This window comes from Gouania willdenowi, chromosome 24, assembly GCF_900634775.1.
Source record: "Gouania willdenowi chromosome 24, fGouWil2.1, whole genome shotgun sequence".
Classification (NCBI taxonomy): Eukaryota; Metazoa; Chordata; class Actinopteri; order Blenniiformes; family Gobiesocidae; genus Gouania; species Gouania willdenowi.
Genome location: NC_041066.1, coordinates 18,525,095 through 18,544,894, shown reverse-complemented (window position 1 = coordinate 18,544,894; position 19,800 = coordinate 18,525,095). Strand labels below are relative to the sequence as shown.

At 37.4% G+C, this 19,800-nt stretch overlaps 1 protein-coding gene across 2 annotated transcripts; it reads left to right on the top strand.

Moving 5' to 3' along the window:
* Positions 1-7,876: 7,876 nt before the first annotated feature.
* On the top strand, positions 7,877-19,800 carry mtmr9 (myotubularin related protein 9). Of its 2 annotated transcripts, none has more exons than XM_028440362.1 (12): positions 7,877-7,941; positions 9,769-9,958; positions 10,035-10,143; positions 10,984-11,109; positions 11,195-11,368; positions 11,886-12,103; positions 12,508-12,669; positions 12,753-12,894; positions 12,980-13,200; positions 14,441-14,592; positions 18,248-18,438; positions 18,773-19,800. In XM_028440362.1, exons 2-11 carry the CDS (start codon positions 9,777-9,779, stop codon positions 18,409-18,411), a joined length of 1,650 nt encoding a protein of 549 aa, XP_028296163.1. In that variant the 5' UTR covers positions 7,877-7,941; positions 9,769-9,776; the 3' UTR covers positions 18,412-18,438; positions 18,773-19,800. The 2 variants fall into 2 exon arrangements, with proteins under 2 accessions (XP_028296163.1, XP_028296162.1); XM_028440361.1 differs by having other exon boundaries at positions 18,248-18,445.

Below are 19,800 nucleotides of genomic sequence, written 5' to 3'. Positions count from 1 at the left end.
CCCTCACACTAGTCTCTCCCCCTTTTCTCTCTCTCCCTCCTTCACACACACCAACTCTCAACTTGGTTGCCATCTAGTGTTTAGTTCCAAGTGGGACAGAGGGCAGAGTGGGGTGGGTGATGGTGATAACAGCATTTGTCAAACTCATGGCACGGGGTCCAAATCCGGCCCTTTGGAGCATCCGATTTGGCCCACAGTTAAAGTGACAGTCTCCTGCTAAATACAAATGTATTTGGGTGTGAAGTAGTGCTGTTGATTGAATTTAATCAAAGTATTTCAGTTTGGCATTGAGTGGCTGCCCTCCATGGGTTGAAACCATCAGACTGCAAAAAGAATGGACGACAACGACGTACGCTCACGGGGAAGTGTAGCCTTTTTTTCCCCCTGCTGACTGGCTGCAGTGTAGGTCATAAGCCCCGCCTCCTCAATGTAAACCTAAACTCTGCTGTGATCAATAGTTATTATCATCCTACATTGTGTTCAAGTGCAATTTTTTTCTGTGAAGTTTGTTTTAAATAAGTTATTTGAGGTTGGAAAATAGGATCTGATGTCATATATGACGATGATTGACAGCTGGTTGGGCACTATGCTGAATGGGCGGGGCTTGTTTCCAGGGTTCCTCCCGCCGGACCTACTGTGCAGACTCTGGCTCAAATTTGCAAGATGGAAGGGCCTCTAACCTAATCTAAACTCAGCTATTACAATTGATTTTTGCTATTGGCTGAGAACAAGATCATGTGACGTTTTGGGACCATCTCGCATCACGAACAAGCACAATTAGCCCCGCCCCTTTTATAAAAGCTAGTGAGTAGTGAGTATGTTGGATTGAGAGAAGAGTGAAGAGAGAGTAATGAGTAGCTAGTTAACATTGAATTTCCCTCCAAGTGGCAGGTCAGTAGAAAGCAGGGTCTTAGTTATTCTTTAAAGGTCCAGTATTAATGCTACTTTTTCCTTTCTCCATTTGTTCTAAGAACCCCAACGACATAGTATTTGAGGTTTATTTTCACAAATTCATCTGTTTTTCTGGAGTTTTAGCCCTCTGAAAAGTCCATTTCAGAGCGCTCCTAAAAACAGGCCATTTTTGGGCCTTCATGCATATGCACGAGTAGGCAAAAACACAGCAACAGCAGCAGTAAATCATTAACAGTTTTCCTTTTCCTCCTCACCTCTTCTGACCACAAAAAAGTCCATTTAAGAAGATAGTCCATTGTTTTGTCCAACCGCTGCATCGCACTGGGTCACAAACACGTCAGATTGTCATAACGGCGGTATAACGACTACTAAAAATGAAACTGTTTGTGAGAATTCATGCTGTGCTTTCGCTTATCTATATTTGCCATGTTCCTTTTACCTGTGAGGTAGTTTGAGAAGGAGGAGCTCACATTCTTATGTAGGGTAGGAAGAGCCAGAATTGTCTGGAGGAGGAGTTCCTTCCTTATGAGTCATAAGGAGGCAAAAATCCAACTGGCCCATTTGGAGCTGACTTTTTAAAAAATGTGGAACAGCAAGGGATGGAAAAAAGAGATCTTTTTCAACTTTGGCATTCTGAATGATGCTAAAGGAATATACTGTACTGTATATCACAGTAGCAAAATCATTATAAAGTGATTTATTTTTCATAATACTGCCAGTTTTATCAACATTTTCAGGGGCCAACAGTTTTTCCAGTGCTTATATCGCATGAGTGCAGTCATTTTTAATATTAAACAGTTGAAAAAAACCACAAAATTCTTACAAAATCCTTCAATTTTCCTGAAATTATGACAATATTTCCTTTAATTACATAGAAATTGGTCACAAAATTAAGAAAATTTAAATTGAAGATCCTGTTGGGACTGATGTCTGTCACTTATTGCTTGGATATTGTCATTTTTTTTGCCTATTTTGTATTATATGTATACGTAGAAGTGCAAACTATGGCCCAATGATGTTGAAACTACTCTTTTTCCTGCATAAAAAACTGCTTCGTATTTGGTCCCTGTACGTTAGATGAGTTTGACACCCCTGTGATAAAGCCTTTCCTTTCTTTGACCCATTTATCAAAACAGGACGATGGAAAGTAAACACACATTCTGCTGAACACACAAAATGTTTCATGCATAGGTTTTTACGGCCTCATAAAGTTTTTTATGTGACCATAGAGAAGTTTATGGCATTTGTGTTCAATTGGGTGGAATTGTAATGTTTTATGATGTTCGCAGAATGTCATCAAACACCACAACCAACACATCCATCCATCCATCAACAACGGTCTTATCAGGGTAGGTCTGATTGGATCAACTCTGGATTACTCCTGCTTTTCTGCTTTATTACAGTCCAGATCAAATGGATCATCCCCCATGTCTCTACAATCTCCAATCCCACCCAACTCTCCTTCATTCTACTAAGTATTCAGCTCAATGGTCTAATGTTTTCACATTTACTGCATTTATACTGTATATTGTTTGGGAGATTCATTTTCAAATGCCGTAGGATCATACTGTAACTAACAATGTTTCAGGTAAACACATGTGTTCACTATGTTGTATGTATGCATTTAGAGATGAAATATCTAGTCACAACAAGTGTGTATGAAAAGCAAGAGGACGTAATTAACTTCAATAGGAAAAAGAGAACAGCAGACACTGTCAGTGATTATGTTTACAAGTGTTAAAGCCGTGGGTCATATTACTGTGTGTGTGTCTGTTGGTGCTCTTCCTGTAAGCAACAGTGTATCTCTGACCAGCAGCGTGACTTCAGTTCCAATGTAAATTGTGCATTTTGTGGCCAAAGTGGAGAAAATCAATGATGCATTGTGGGCTGGAGTACTTTATGTGCAGCGCTGTAATCAATAGGAGTGGTAATGAGAAGCTAATAATACGACTAAGTGTTTTTATCTAAAAGTGCTGCGTTTAGGGTTTTTTTTCTTAGGAGTTCTTTAGAGAACTCTTCAAATATGACCAAGGGGACAACAAAGTGCAGAAGGAATTGGATTAACCTTTCTCCGCTTTTTTTAAGGGCTGCACAATAGCTCCTCTATTCAGTAGTGATTCAAAAACAAACAAAGACCACTGTAAAAGTATGCACAAAACAGACAAATATAAATTTTCCCCTAAAAGCCCAGATTTGTGTCATTGTGTAGCAATTTCACACGTCTGACAAATGTATCTGAATAATATCCACTGTTGTCCAGGACGTTTATTATTATTTGCGACATAGTTTATAGTCATCTTAAAGATGTAAATTCTTGTATTAATCAGAAATAGAATGGGTTGAACGTGACCAAAAATGGTGGAAAAGGTGGTGAAATGGGATTTTAAAGACCACAGAGATTGGTTAAAATTTACAAATTAGATTCAAACTGTCATTATTGATAGGAACAGATAGTTTAAACTGGCAAATAAGGGGCATGACAATTTGTGAATGTGGTTAAATTGACCAAAATAAGCATGAAATATGGTAAAAAGAGATTAAAAGTGACAATAATGGGTCAACATATGCGACATTAGGTGGGGTAAAGGGCTTAGAAATGCCAAAAATGTCTGCAAAGTGGAAAAAAATGTGCAGAAAAGGCATTGAAATTTGATGGAGAAGTGGCACAAATATAAGTAATGTAGCAAAAATGCATTAAAAAGAGCAAAATAACGGTGAGAAAAAGTGATGAAAATAAGTTCACAAATTTTGGTGTAGTTGCAAAAAAAGGGTAAAAATAAACAAAAGATTGGCTCAAATTGTTAATTTTTCTACCATTTCATATTTTCTTACACATAAATGCATAAAATTACAGATAAATACTTAAACTTAGGCCTGTTTCACAGATGTGAACATCTTAAAGAAAAAAAAAACTAAAGGAAAGGCTGAAAACACTTGCACCAAGCAACAGCTAAAAGCAACATCATGTTCAAAAGAAATACATCCAACCCCCTGGCATTTCATGATGAAAATGAGTGGGCGTAATTAAGCTGTGACTGGCTCTGTAAACTATCAGACATTAGATTTCCATAATAGACATTGCGCCCACATTTTGGTTGACAGACTGAACTGATTCACCAGACACATGTAAAAAAACACCAAACATGTGAGCAGACTCATTTGTTTATCAGGGACTAAATGAGAAATACAACTGAGTGATGAGTAAGAGTACGGGTTAGTGTGATGTACATTTGTGTTTGTGTGAGTACTGATGATAAAACAGGACATTTCACATTCTTAAGATGCTATATTCTTCTCTTTAAAGGTATATATTCTGAAGATTTTGTGCAACTCTTAAAAGTGAACCAAATAGTTGTCTCTTTTTTTTTTTTTTTTTTTTTTTTCAATAATTGTTTCTAATGCTTGCACAAGTGAATTTCCTTCCTATTTGTCAAAGCCTCTTTTTAGATCAGCTAGTACAGTGCCTGTCTGAAGTATGTATTCATATAGTGGGAGTTTAAGTAGAGTTGTCAATTATGGCCAAATGAGTATGTGTTTGAAGGTTGGATGTACAAAGAGGTGTACATACTCTGTACTCTGTAGTGTTATAAAGGGCTATATTTGCAGGTGCAAAGTAAAATAGCGTGTGCAATTTCCCTGGTTTAATTCTATGGGACATGTTAGAGTTTTGAGATACTCTCGTGTTCAGTACCTTATTTATTTTATTATTTATTTATTCAGTTCATTTCCGACATGGTTGCAATGGTGTGCGTGCGGCTCCAGTCCGGTCAAACCCGCATTCAAAATAAAAATAAAATAAACGTTTTGAAATGTAATCACCGAATAAGTCCAAAATAATGGATGCACAATCCAGTGCCAAGCGCAAGCTGTTCAGAAAGTTTCAGGTCGAACAGACACTGCGTCAGGGAGATATGAGCTCCACACTCACACACACGCACACAGACAGACGTTCCTTGATTCATAGTTAGATACTAGATGATTCCCCACTCTGGTTATTGATCAAAGATAAATTGCAAAGTACTATTTCCTGAGAAGTAATGCAGCTGTTTGATTTGTAGAGCAACTCTTGGGTTTCAGATTCAATCCAGCGACTGGTGTCTAAACACTGGTCTCTGTGGCATGAGCAGGAAAAACCCACAGTCATCTATTGTTGAACTCAGACAATGTGCAACCAAAGCAAATATTAAGTTAATCTGAAATAGATCAAAGCATACTCACTCACACACTCCCCAACTCGACAAAATAAAGACACTTTTGCACTGTTCTTCTTCTGCTCCAGGGAGCCTGTAGTTCCTGGTTGATGGGAGTTCTTTTCAGATTCCAGCAGGCAGATTTATGCACTCCAGCGTGATCTTAAACAAACCCTGAGGCGGAGACTTTTCCAACTGTGCCCCTGTTACAGCAGATTTACCTTCCAGGAGCATTTTGGGGGTTGCAGCTCAGGTTAAAGACTGACTGTTGCCTTTGTTGTTGCGTGATGTCCTAATCAGAGTCTCTAAACTAAGTAACACAGTGCACTGTTAGGTCAGCTCTAATTCAGGTATAGGCTACGTTTATAGACCTTTTCTACATATGGAGATTGTGTTTCTGATTGGTTGTTGATTTGTTCCTTTTTACTTCCCTGTGATGAAGGTTTGGATACACTGAGATGCTGCCAGCAGAGATATTTAGGTATCAGATTGGCTCTACTGGAGTAAACTACTGAAGCTGGGTTTCCATTACAGATTTTCGCAAAATAAAAGCAATGTTTCTCAATGTCGTTAAAGTATAATTGCGCTTTGAACGTGTTTCCATTGAACGTTGTTTTGGTTCAGGAGCCTCGTAACTCCTGTGAAATCTTATCCCAGGACGCTCCAAACCTCCTCATGACACTCCGTATTCCTTTGTTGTACACCTCTAATGTGGCAGTAATCATTTTCAAGTATAATGCTAAGAAATGTCTCAGTCTCTTTTTCTGGCCACACGTACAGCGCTATGTTTTCTTGGAGCGAAGTGGTCATGTGACCAGGTACCTCACGCTCTGTGACTTGTATTTGCGGAAAAGGTGTGTCCATAGCGCTTTTGCGACACATTTCAATATCAAAACGTCTGAAATTCCTCCTCAGGAAAGTGTTAAATATGTTGAAATTTAAGTGCTACCATTACCATTATTGCGCTTTTTAGATTTTTCGCATTTCCAAGAGTAATGGAAACAGTGGTGACACTATTTCTGGGAATAGGGCCACAAGCGCTCAGGGTCCTGCATGAATGGAAGGGATTCTGTTTTTACTGTCAATGTGTTAGCCCAGTGATAAACTGGTGATATGCATGTATTTCTGCCTTGTGCCTAAATACTCATTTTACTTGATTAATCTCTTAAGGAGCATCTTACAGCGACTAACTTCATAATAGGAAGTTTGGGTCCTCCACTTCACCTGTCATGGTGAAGTGGAGGACCCAAGCGAAGAGAGCGATTGAGGCGGCAGGCAGGGGTAGCGTTTGTAGATCCAGTCCATTTTTATTGTGACACAAAGAAAAACCCTAATCCACAAAAAGGCACAAAGCAGGAGACAACAGGCCGCGGCACACAAGGAAAGTAACATTTACAATGATCCAGCAATCATTCAGTGTCCAAACACTCAGCTTGAAGAAGAATCCGTGTATCATTCGTTTTTCATTATGTAACAAAAACATGAAAAACAAACAAAAAAAACACACATTATTTGATATTTGTTTCCAAAACCAAAATGAAAAAACGGAAAACGCCTTGTTTTTCAAATTCAAGCTCTTTTGCTTCGGTGCAGAAAACAAAAAACGGAAAACTAACACCTTTATTCGTTTTCTCCATTACCGATTGGCCAAAGTACGTGACCAGGAAGTGAAGCGTTACACATTCATGATATCTTTAGCTCTGCAACACTTAGGAGTCTCTAAATCCTCCGTAATGTCGTGAGGAGGTTCTGTGCCCAAAACCAGCTAAAGCGAAAAGGACATCTTTGGCCAATCGGTAATGGAGAAAATGGATAAAGGTGTTCGTTTTCCGTTTTTTGCTTTCTGTACTTAAGCGAAGAGCTTGAATTTGAAAAACAAGGCGTTTTTCCGTTTTTTCATTTTGGTTTTGGAAACAAACTTCAAATAATGAGTGTTTTTTTTGTTTTTCATGTTTTTGTTGCATAATGAAAAATGAATGAATGAATGATACATGGATTAAGAAGGCCTGATTGGGAACGTGCTACACCTGGGTGCAAAACATGAGGCAGCAAATCACTAACAACCAGAAGACTTTATCACTGGGAGGTGGAGACATGAGCAGGAATACCTGGAAGCACAAAGACAAGATTTAAAACACAACTAAACTCAAACTGAATCTGACACCACCCTATCACTGTAGGTAAATAATAAGTATTTGGGTGTTGAAAACTAGCATTCGCTATAAAACACTGCGATACTTGCATGGGATGCCTGTTTTCAGCAGTCTATATTTAATATGTCCCAAACAAATTAACCCTACTTAAGTATTTATAAGAAAAAAATATGTATTTTAGCAGATAAACAAAACAGCATACGATTTTTCAAACATAACTGAAGAAATGGACTCGAATTTGGCAGGAATCCCGTTTCTCACGTATGAAAGTGTCTCCCCCTGGTGGCAGAGTATGATAACTAAATATTTTATTTTATAATTTTTTTATTTTATTTTAATTTATTTAATGTCAGATGACGATCAAATGGATAGCAATTTTCAGAAAATTGTTACCCATTGTTCATTAAGAAAAAATTTTCTTCATTATTTTTATATAAATCAATAGCATCTGAATAAATAATGTATATAATAATAAATTAAAATAAGTTAAATGGGCACGGAGAATATAATGTAGAGTTATTTAGTGCCACATTTTATATTATTTGTGTGTAAACACTTTTTGGAAAAGTTTTTACGTTGAAAATTCACTTCATTGTTGGCGGAACTAAAGCTACACTAACACGTTCCCAGTCGGCGTGTTTATCTGAACGTCCCGGTGTCGCCTCCATCCAAAGCAAACATAGCAGGTACTGTAAATCTGCCATTTATCCATTGACAGCAATGCAAACTATAAGAAGTGACATTGGTTTGTGTTCGTTTCGTGCGTTTAAAAGAAGCTTCTGAAGGTGACACACTTTAAATAATCGAGTTTTTGCTGCGCCTTAGCCTGCTAGCTAACGTTAGCGCTTTCATTTCCCTAAACAGAGCACAGCTCAGGTGAGACACCTGGCTCACTTTTGACACTTTATGGATTTTTTTTACACGTATTGTTATTGAAGGACACCAACTTGTCCATAATGACATTCAGACTTGGCCCTTTTTCTCGTTTGCTAGTTGGAATTTTCTAGAGCTATAATGTCTTTCTTCGTTTACTTCCTTTATGGGTCTCCATGACGAGTCATCAGACACAGTTTCTGTCTTCTGCATCATCAGCAAAAAAAACACCAACCGCCTGCACACCATCATTCACTGTATATATATATATATATATATATCTGCAGGATTTCTATTTTTTTCAGCAGCTGAAAATACAACTTCTTTGTCCAGGAAATCTACTTCCGCTCCTATAAAATTCAAACAGGAAAAAAAACACACACACAAAACACAATGGCATGTCTATTTAATTTATTTTTAATTTAATAAAATTTCAAGCAAATGAGAAAATGGAAGAAAACCTTTGTTTAAAAAAAAAAAAAAAAAAAAAAACCTCTTTTCAAACAATTTCACTTTTTTGTTTGATCATTTTTCCAAAAAGCAGCGCTCTAAACATACAATAAAATATTGGCCATGGGTCGTAAATATTACACCAAATCCAAACCATGATTATTAACACACACACACGCAAAAAAAAAAAAATGTCCGTGCTGGAAACAACAGGAGCAGTGTTAATTTTGACAGAAAATCTTTGTCAAGTTTTAGTCATAACCTTTTGATTAAAATGCCTAGTTTTGGTCAATATTTATTTAGTCACCAGGACTATTTCAGTTATATATTGTAGTTTTTTGTCAACTAAACCATATTTAAGATTTTGGTCGACTAAATCTGTTACAGATATTAGAATAGATTAGGCTTTTATTGTCATCATGCACAATGTACAACGAAATTGAAGGACAACTCTGGTGGTGCAGGAGTATATAATAAAACAATAACACAATAAGCTAGTAACAAATATGAAATAAAATAAAATGTACAATAGGAGAGCATTATAGCAGCACTGGGAATAAATATATATATGTATAATGCACAATGAAGAGTGACTGAAACATTGGAACAAGGTGTATTTACTGTGTGTTCAGTACTCAGATAAAAATATAATAATATAGTCAATCAAAATATAAAGCATGTGTTTATGCTTAAAAAGAAGAAGAAGAAAAAAAAAAGATTAAATGACTGTTTATCGGCCTGATATGGGATGGTATTAGGGTTTGTAAATAAAGAGAGACAGATTTAATATCAATGCTCAGTTGCTCTGTAACATGTGCAATGACAAATAAAGATTGATTGATTAAGATAAACACAATGGTCCCGCCTTGCATGCAAGAAAAGTAGTTTTGATCAGATTCCGTAGTTCTGATCATAATTTCCTTTTTATTAGTTAACAAAATGTAAATTTTTCTTCATCATTGTCTTGTGTGTACAGTATGTTGCAAAGTAAAAATTCAAAAACAAGAAAAAACTAAAATATGAATATATTTTTGATACAGTTTTTGTTCATATTTAGTCAACATAAACTATGATGAAAATTTGCAGTCACTGAAATGAACACTAAACAGTTGTTAAATGGTTTGATCACATGAATAAAACACCAGCCTTGTGTCTGAGCTCAACAATGTGTGTTTCCTTTATGATTCCAGGGTTGAACATGGAGTTTGCAGAGCTGATTAAAACCCCCAGAGTGGACGGGGTGGTCCTGCATCGGCCGTTCCTGCCCACCGTGGAGGGGACGCTGTGTCTGACGGGTCATCACCTGATTCTCTCCTCCAGACAGGACAACACTGAGGAGCTGTGGCTGCTTCACTCCAACATCGACTCAATAGAGAAAAGGTTTCAAACAAAATAAAAGCATTTTTAAACTGTAATTGCATGAATAAATCTCAACTTTGTTATTTTCTATTTTTAGGTTTGCAGGATCTTTAGGGAGTATTATAGTCAAATGCAAAGACTTGAAGGTAATCCAGCTGGACATCCCCGGAATGGAGGAGTGTCTGAACATTGCTAGTTCTGTTGAGGTGAGAACAAATACTAGACATACATATTGATTAGGGCTGGACGATTTTGGAAAATAATCTAATTGGTTTTTTTCCCCCTCAATATTATGATTGCGATTTAATATGCAATAATTTTTTCAAGAGCCTCTTGTCATGTATTTTTCAATGAACACAAGCAATGAATCAATCCGTTTCATAATAAACAATTTCAGATTTATTTAAACTTTATATAAAATTAAAGCAGCGATTCTCAACTGGTGGGTCGGGACCTGTACTGAATGGGTCGCGGACAGCTGGTCAAAAAAAAAAACTTCATGTCTCTCATATTGTCTTTTATTTTGAAAGAAACTTTTCTTTTGACAGACTCATGCTGTGAAATGCATGTTGCACAGGAAAATATATAGATTTATATTTTTAAAAAAATATTATATATGTGTGTTTTCAACAGCTATTTTTAAAAAACTAAATTTGGTTGGTTGAATTAAAAAAAAAAAAAAAAAAATGTGGGTCTGTAATGTAATGACCGTGGCAAAATGTGGGTCCCAGGATGAGACCAGTTGAGAACCCCTGTTTTAAAGCACAGATTACAACAATAAAGCAAACAAATCTGTGGCTTTAATTCTTCAACATATCTGACGAACTTCATGTTTCATAAAACATGTAAACATGTGGACTGCACTTCTTAAACACACTGAACTTAACAAGAAGGACAAGAAAGAAAGAAAAAAATAGCCTTTGCAATTAGAAAATTGCATTTTATGATATTGCGATAATATCGCAAATACGATTAATCGATCAGCCTTAATATTGAGCCGTTTACAGTGATGGTGTCATCTATGAGCATCTTTTTCCTCCCTCCAGGCTCTGTCCACACTGGATTCTGTCTCGCTGATGTATCCTTTCTTTTACCGGCCCATGTTTGAAGTGGTCGAAGATGGATGGAATTCTTTCCTTCCACAGGATATGTTTAAAGATTTAGAGTCTATGGTGAGGAGAATGTGTTCAGAAGTTAGTTTAAAACTGGGTTCAGGGTTATTGGTGCTTCATAATGTGACATCATTGGGTCCTGCAGACAGATGAGTGGAGGCTGAGTGAAGTCAACAAGGACTTCAGCGTGTGTCCAACCTATCCCACGCTAGTAGCAGTACCTAAAGATGTCGACGACGACACGCTGAGGAAAGTCGCCACTTTCCGTCACGGCGGCCGTTTTCCAGTTCTCAGCTACTATCACAAGAAGAATGGCATGGTAGGCAACCTGGGATATATTTGTTTTTGCTGAACAAAACCAACACACATTATTCCAATAATAATGTTCCTCCACTGCCTTACTATGTGCAATATTACACGTTACTCATTGTAAAGCCCCACTTACCACTTATTTATATTTTTTCTGTACTGTTGTCTTGGCCAATAATTATTATTTATTTTATTTTTTACTTAATTTTTCTTAATGTATTTGTATTTACTTTTCTTGCTTGCTCTTTTTGTCTTTGGCTGCTGTAACATGTTAGTTTCCCCACTGTGGGATAAAATAAAGTATAATATAATATGCCTGTTATACGCCATTTTAAGTGTCTTGCGCAACTTCTAAATATTCATTCATTTGCATAAAATTTGGACCCAAAAAATTTGGCAAGTCATGAAACCAAATGTGGTGTTTTAATGTACAGAATCTAAAAATGTTTTGGACCACCGTAATATTCATAGTTCTGAATTGTTTGCTGATTATAGATATTTACGTTTGAGTGGTTTGGCTTTAACAGGTGATGATGCGAGCAGGACAGCCAATGACCGGCACCAATGGCCGACGCTGCAAGGAAGACGAGAAGCTGATCAATGCCACTCTGCGGCCAGGAAAACGAGGCTACGTCATCGACACACGCACAATAAATGTAGCACAGCAGGCCAAAGCCCGGGGGGGAGGATTTGAGACCGAGGCCAACTACCCTCAGTGGAGGAGAATCCACAAAGCCATTGAAAGGTGAAGTGTCTTTAAAGAAAACCTCCATTGTTTTTACAAATGTGGCCTAAAATATTTGAAATGTACTCAGAAGATCTATTCCTAATAAAATGCATTATTTTGTACCGTAATCGGATCGTAATAGGATAAAAACAGTTGACGGACTCCCACCCAAAAGCACTTCTATCTTCAAGGTTTGTGCATCAATCGCATGATTTCAAGATGATGGAACACAGGCTGTAAAACGCTCTCATTTTTAAAAGTTAATAAAACAAATATGGTGCAAAATAATGCATTTTCTTCGGCATAGATCTTCTAATAAGGACATTTCAAAGGTTTTAAGATACATTTGTATAAATTAGTGGAGGATCACTTTAAGGATTTTATTGATTATTACGCACTCGTGACGTGTTTGTCATTTCCAGGTCCAACGTTCTGCAGGAGAGCGTGATAAAGCTGGTGGAGGCGTGTAATGACCAATCCCACAACATGGACCGCTGGTTGAGCAAACTGGAAGCCTCGAGCTGGCAGAGTCACGTCAAAGAGATCCTAACCACGGCGTGCCTGGCTGCTCAGTGCATCGACAGGTAAGGACGGCTCATGCTCGCCTTCCTTGGCTGTTTGAGCCGCTAGCTTTAGATCTGCTCTCTGCGTTTGTGTCCTCACTCAGGGAGGGGGCGTCTGTGCTCGTCCACGGGACAGAGGGGACCGACTCCACGCTGCAGGTGACCACACTGGCTCAGATCATCCTGGATCCAGCATGCAGGACCATCAGAGGCTTTGAGGGCCTGGTGGAGAGAGAGTGGCTCCAGGTAAATCACTTTTCTGTAAAACTATTATCACTGAAAGTCGGTTTGTAAAGCTTTCCTTTTGTCACCTGTCTGACCTTCGACCCAGGCTGGTCACCCATTTCAGCACCGCTGTGCCCAGTCTGCTTACTCTAATAACAAAGCTCGCCAGGAGGCGCCCGTCTTCCTGCTCTTTTTGGACTGTGTGTGGCAGATCCTGCGCCAGTTTCCCTGCTCCTTTGAATTCACAGAGAGCTTCCTGGTGCTGCTGTTTGAACACGCGTACGCCTCACAGTTCGGTACTTTCCTTGGAAACAACGCAGCGGAAAGGTACGTGGGGAAAGTGACTGATTATCTGATACAAGCTAATCCCAATTATACACCACTATTGAGGCATTCATTTTATTTCACCCAATCAAAGGCATGCGTGGCCTCTAATTTTCTGTTTTAGATTTTTTGTTTTGTTTCCATTTCATTGACTTTCCCTGATCAGATGTCATTACAGGCTATTAAACATACCAAAAACATGCCAAACATGCCTAATATGATTGATGGAGTTTACTATTGTTGATCATTTCATATTTATACATAATCAAAATACGATGAAAAATGCACACGCTGAGATCAGGCATGGATTTGTGCGCCGTCCATCTATTTGTTACACTTGCTAGAACTAGACATGATTTTGCAATGTGTGATATTGTCCCAAAACATTTTGGTAAGGGTTTAGTCTGTGTGATAAAACAACTTTTTATTTCATAAAGAGAAGTTTGTCATATCGTGTCATTTTGTCTTTCTAACCAGCTGTTTATGTGTAAAAATTGCACAAAATTGTTTCTTTTCCCGAAACATGCACGTCAATCTATATTCAGTGTCATTTTTGCTCTATTTTAATATTAATAGATAGATAGATACTTTATAACAATGATAACAATATTGTTATTTACATTTTAGTTAGTTAACTTTGTATTTTCTATTATGGCGCGTTTCCATTGGCGGTATCGGCTCTACACGGCTTCGCACTCCTCTGTTTTTCTGGAGCGTTTCCATTGAGCACCAACCTGACACGTGAAACTGCCAGACTCCACGGATATGCATAAAAAAAGTGTGTGCTTTTATTTTGAAGGGGATCTGTAGATGCAGGAATGCACCATTTAATCTTATATCCAAACAGTTTCAGGCCAAAGTGTAGTAATGTTGTACTTTTTTAGTATTTAACAACAGCTTTAAATGATTGTATTTCATCATGTAGTGTTTGACGTTAACACTCCTTCTTTGATGAACCACTGTTTGTTTTTAGTCTTTATTGGTAATGCATTATGACTAATGTGCCAGGCTTCTATTTTGCTCTTTGGCTTCATTGAAAGTGCTTTTTAATTTGTTGAGATAATGGCGTGTCCCAAAGCACAAATCAATCGATCTTACATTTTTAAGGGAATTTGCTTAAAGTTTCTCATGTTTTAGCTTGCATCCTGTAGAAATTGTGTATGAAAGCTGTAATTTTAGCTTCTGGACTCACATTAGGACGTGCCTGCTCTCTCAGCTAAATTTAAAACTCCCCCCCCCACAGAGCTCGGCTGTCCCTGCCTGAGAAGACGGTGTCGTTGTGGTCGTGGGTGAATCGACTCCAGGAGCTGGAGCATTTGGCCAACCCTCTGTACGAGGCCAACAGTCTGGTGATCTGGCCCTCAGTGGCTCCTCAGAGTCTGCTGCTGTGGGAAGGTAAAGTACAAACACGGAAACACACCAAACACTTTAAAATGCAGAAACTTCAACGTTTTCGATTATCCATGTTCAATTACAATTGAACTACGATTACAGTGAGCAGCAGTTTTTACCCAATTACAATTAAATCACAGTTATTTTTTATCCCCAGAAAGTTAATTACAAATTGTTCTCAATTACTAAAGTTCAATTACAATTAATCACAATTACTGACCCTGAAATGAATAACCTAATAAAAATTAACCTTCCTCTTTTGTTAGCTTTCTGTTAGCATCTCTTACAATTACGGGTCCTAAATCACCTGTAAAATACACAAAGAAATATATATAATCTAATTTCTAATTTTTTTTTCCAATGGTAAAATGTGGAATATTTATAGAATTTTCATGACAATTACAAAGTCAATTATCAGAAACCAATTTCAATTTATTTACCACTAGGACATCATATTTTTTTAAAATTAAACAATTACTTCTATTTATTTATTTATCTTTTTGTAGAGCATAATTCTGTTCTTTCCTTGTTTTGCACCTCGACTTATAATGTCTGGGCTGATTTGTTGTTGTTTGTAAAATGTTTTCAATCTGACTCAGGGACATGCACAAGAATTCCATTGTACCTGTTCTCTTTAGTTTGTAAATATGCAATAACATCTATTCTATTTTATTCTATTCTAATTGTGATGAATTATCAATTACATTATTACAATTATAATTGATCCCAACCCTGACTTCAACTGAAAGACGGACAAGGAAGGAGGATTTATGCCTCAACATGTATGAAATCCAACCACAAGAGGGCGCTGTTGTAGTTGACACTAATCTAACCTTTAATAAACTTGCTAACCCTTAAAGCCTTCGGTAAATACTTAAGCATGTACATGTAAACCTGGTTTACAATAGCAAATGAGTCTTAAATTACATAATCAGTGACTAATGTAGACACAAATGAGTGTATGTGACATAAAAATGACATAACATGCAATAAAAGAATAGAAAAAAAATAATAAATCTGGTTTTTATTTTAACAGTAACACCCTCAGAGAAAATATAGAAAATACATTATGAAGGAGGGACTGTAAGAAATTAAAAAGGTGTGACCAATTTGTTCTAAATAAGTAACTATAACCCCACCCACCAGGCATCCTGTTGAATCTGTAGAACTTATTGACTTGCATACTTTGAGAAATGAACACAGGCCTGTTTATGTCTGTCCGTGAGATAGTGTGCAGTGGTTTACCATCAGGTCTCAAGTGTTCCATCTATTATTAGGCCTGTAGCACGCTCCTTGATGGTTCTGAGTAACAATCTTGCATAACACATTCATACATATTCAGCCGCGCTTTTACAATCATCGTTATGGCAACATTTGTGTGTTACACAATAAGTAATTTAAAGTTTTTCACATGTTGAAAGGGTTTATTGAGGTTATTTTCAGTTTGGTTGTTATTTATTCTGTTAAATTTTAGAGTATTCTTATGTTTAAGGTTAGAATTTATGTAATCCATTGATAAGAAATGGGTCAGTAACTAATATCACAGCAACGTTCCACAATAGGCAAGGCCAATTTATTTGTACAGCGCATTTCATACACAAGGCCATTCAATGTGCTTTACGTGATTTAAAAAGTGCAACAGAAAACATTCAACAGTTTAAAAATCAACAACATTAAAAACATTGAATCAACAACAATACAACCAAAAATCAGCAGTATGATAAATAATTATACTGCATAATAAGTAATAAAAGTATGCATGGTTATATGCATGGTAAAGTATGCATTATTCACGCTAACGCCGTATCGATTAAAATCTCTATCGGGCAATACTCAAGGCTACAATATCGGTATCGTATCGGAAGTGGAGAAAGTGTTGAACCTTCTGTGCCAAAAAAACCTAAAAACTCCCATATTAATAATCACTGAACTCCTTTTTAAATCACTTGATTCATTATAAGATGCAAAGGCCAAACAGGAATTTAGAAATTCACTTGTACCAAATGTTAAAGAGTAAAAAAGAAGCATGGCTTCAAAAACATATATATTATAGATTAAAAAAAATTAGATTAGGTATTTCAAGTTTATTAAAATATGCAGATGATATGTAACTAAGTGTTTTTTGTGAAACTAAAGCAATTTAATCCTGACCTTCCATTTTAAACCATCAGCGCTTCATTTTTTGGAGCAGTTTGAGTTTACTCTCAGAGGTCCAGTTTCTCCAAAGTTCAAAAGTTGCTCCCTGAGGGAATCTGTCCGAGGTCAAACAATGAGGGTTGAGGTTACAGGGGGGGGTCTTTGGGTTCACGTATGCTTGCTGAGTCAGCGGTTTCTGAATCACACTCACATTCCGCACAGAGTAGGACGTGACTCACGAGAGCCTAAAGATCCTGCTAACGTACACAAGGGACATGACGCACGTTCTGTGGCCAGATTAAAGGACCCGTGGTGGGTTGTTTGGACAGAGTGTTTACGTTCCCTATAGGTGTAAAACATCAGCGTTAAATGTGAACGTTTCCTCCTGAGGTAACTGCGTCTGCCTTTATCATTTCATCACACACACACACAAAAATATTATTTAGTTGTTGTTTTTTTTTGCTTTTTGACTCCACCCCCTCAGCCCCTGAAACATTTTTGTAATTCAGACGCGTCTCTCTCATGTGCGTAAAATGACACCCACATTCCTCCCCAACTAACATATGATCATGTTGGGGGTCACTAATCCTCACGGGGGGAGACAGTTTCTCCACACAGACTAATTGGATTTTCATTCATCTGTTTATATTAAATGTAGAGTTTTCTTGATCCAATATTGATATCGGTCCAATATCAGCCAGACCACTAATATCAGATTTTATTGGACTGCATTTAAAATTTCCGATATATATTATATTTATTAAATTGTAAAATATTGTAGATATTATGAAGGTTAAAATGTATGTAACCAATTGGTTAATAATAAATGGGTCAGTTTTTTCTCATACCTACTGTTGCTGACTATTGTTCTCTGTTTGAGTAACATCGCTTGATCAAGCCTTTTCTAACACTACAAAATAAGTCATAAAAGTATGTATGATTTGTGCTGATATCGCATTGGATCGATATTGTTATCGGCGGCAATATCGGTATCGTATCGGAAGTGAAAAAGTTCCCTAATTAAAAGTGGTGTTGGGGCTCAATAAAAAAAATTTAAATTTTAATTAATAAGACACTTTGTAATTAATCTAAATTAATCACATAACAATATTTGACACGAGAAGCAACATTTTTTCCAATATAAATGGATTATGGTACATAATTGAATTAATGAAAACAATAAAATATAGCTGCAAGCGGCGATAAACAGCCTTTGCCGCACCAGCTTTGCCGCGCTGCCTAAATAAGCGATTACCAGTAACTGCGTTATTTTTTTGTGCATTATTTTTCTGTAATTAATTAATTGCAATTAACGCGTTAAAGTCCCAACCCTAATTAAAAGCCGATTCTTCTCGGTCATGTTTAGTTGTCTCCTTTTGCAGGATACTTACCTGCATTGTTACACGTGTGCACACTAAAGTCCCAATTGAGCTTTATTGTGAAAATGCACAGCAGGATGTCCTGGATTGACTGTATTTTATTTCATCATACTGTGCTCACTGTATCCTCTGCTCACTCACAGGAGTGTTTCTTCGCTGGAATCGCTCCTCCAGGTGTTTGGATGAAGCTAACGAGGAAATGGTTCACATCATTGAATACAACAAGGAGCTCCAGAGCAAAGTGAACAGTCTGCGCAGACAGCTGGCCCAGCTGGAGACCGAAGACCCTCTGCTGCAAACGCCTTAAAGGGGAACGCACCGGGGGAACACACGGGTAAAAGGTAGCAAAGGGAGGAGTACAAACACAGGTCACCGTCCACATTTGATCGTTATTTTAACAACTATTTAACTAAATTCAAACTGAAACCTCACTGTAAACCAATCCTACACTTTACCATCCAAATACGTAACCATTCACAAAGTGAGTAAAAGCTAACTCCACATTCTTCTTCTTCTTCTTCTTCTTCTTCTTCTTCTTCTTCTTCTTCTTCTTCTTCTTCTTCTTCTTCTTCTTCTTCTTCTTCTTCTTCTTCTTCTTCTTCTTCTTCTTCTTCTTCTTCTTCTTCTTCTTCTTCTTCTTCTTCTTTCTTCTTCATGGTGTTCATCAGGTTCAGGAACGGCGATGATGATGATGATGATGTAGGAGGGAAACAGTGAATTAATTAACACTGGGTTCACATTGACCAAACATCAAATCCTGCTGTTGTCAAGAGCACTGAAGCACTACCGAGTTACCATGGCAGCATCTTAGATGCTATAACACTGCATGTGACTTGAGCTCACTTCTTGTTACGTGTAGATACGTTTAGCTCTTACTGTATTGGTGTGTTGTGTAACGCTACCAGGCTACATTTATAATGTGTGTGCGCGCGCATGAAAACAGCACTTTCTCTACATTTATCAGATGACTACATAACGTTCCAGCCAATAATATGCATACTTACAGCAAAAATCAATAACGTAACGACTCAAATGGGTGTTTTGAGTCATATTCTTAGAGTAGGCTTCAGAAGTAAAAATTTCATAATGGTACTGAGGGTTGTTGTTGTTGCCATGGCGATGGAACCAAGACAGCCCTCCTATGGTCACTCGCCTTTAAAGATGCTGCACTACATTCCCAGGATTCATCACAGGTGACTAAGCCGTGTTCAACCCGTGGCTACGGAACCTGAAAACGATCCGCAAACAACTTGACCTAGATTCTTGTTTAATTATGTACATAAGTCGCCCTAAATATGTTGGAGTGTTTGCCTGCACGCTAAAGCACTTATACTCCTTACTCGCAAACTTTATTACTACATGGGACAGACCTAATGATTACACTGAACTGTGCTGCTTTAAACTGCATTACAAAGGGAACGTTTACACATGTGCTTTATTTAATCAATTTGCTTCATAAGATCAGGTAATTGTTGCTTTTGGAGGCCCACAGGGTAAATAATATGATTCATGATTTCAAATTAAAGTTTGCCTGCATTGTGATGATGTTTTTTTGATGTTCAATGGTTGGCAATGCCTTAATGTAAAGCATAAATCAAATTAGAACTGTGAGTAATGAGTTAGTTTGGGCCAAATGCTTGTAAAAGTCTTTGTTTTTTAAATCTTTTTGTTGTCTCAATAAAATTTAAAGCCTGAA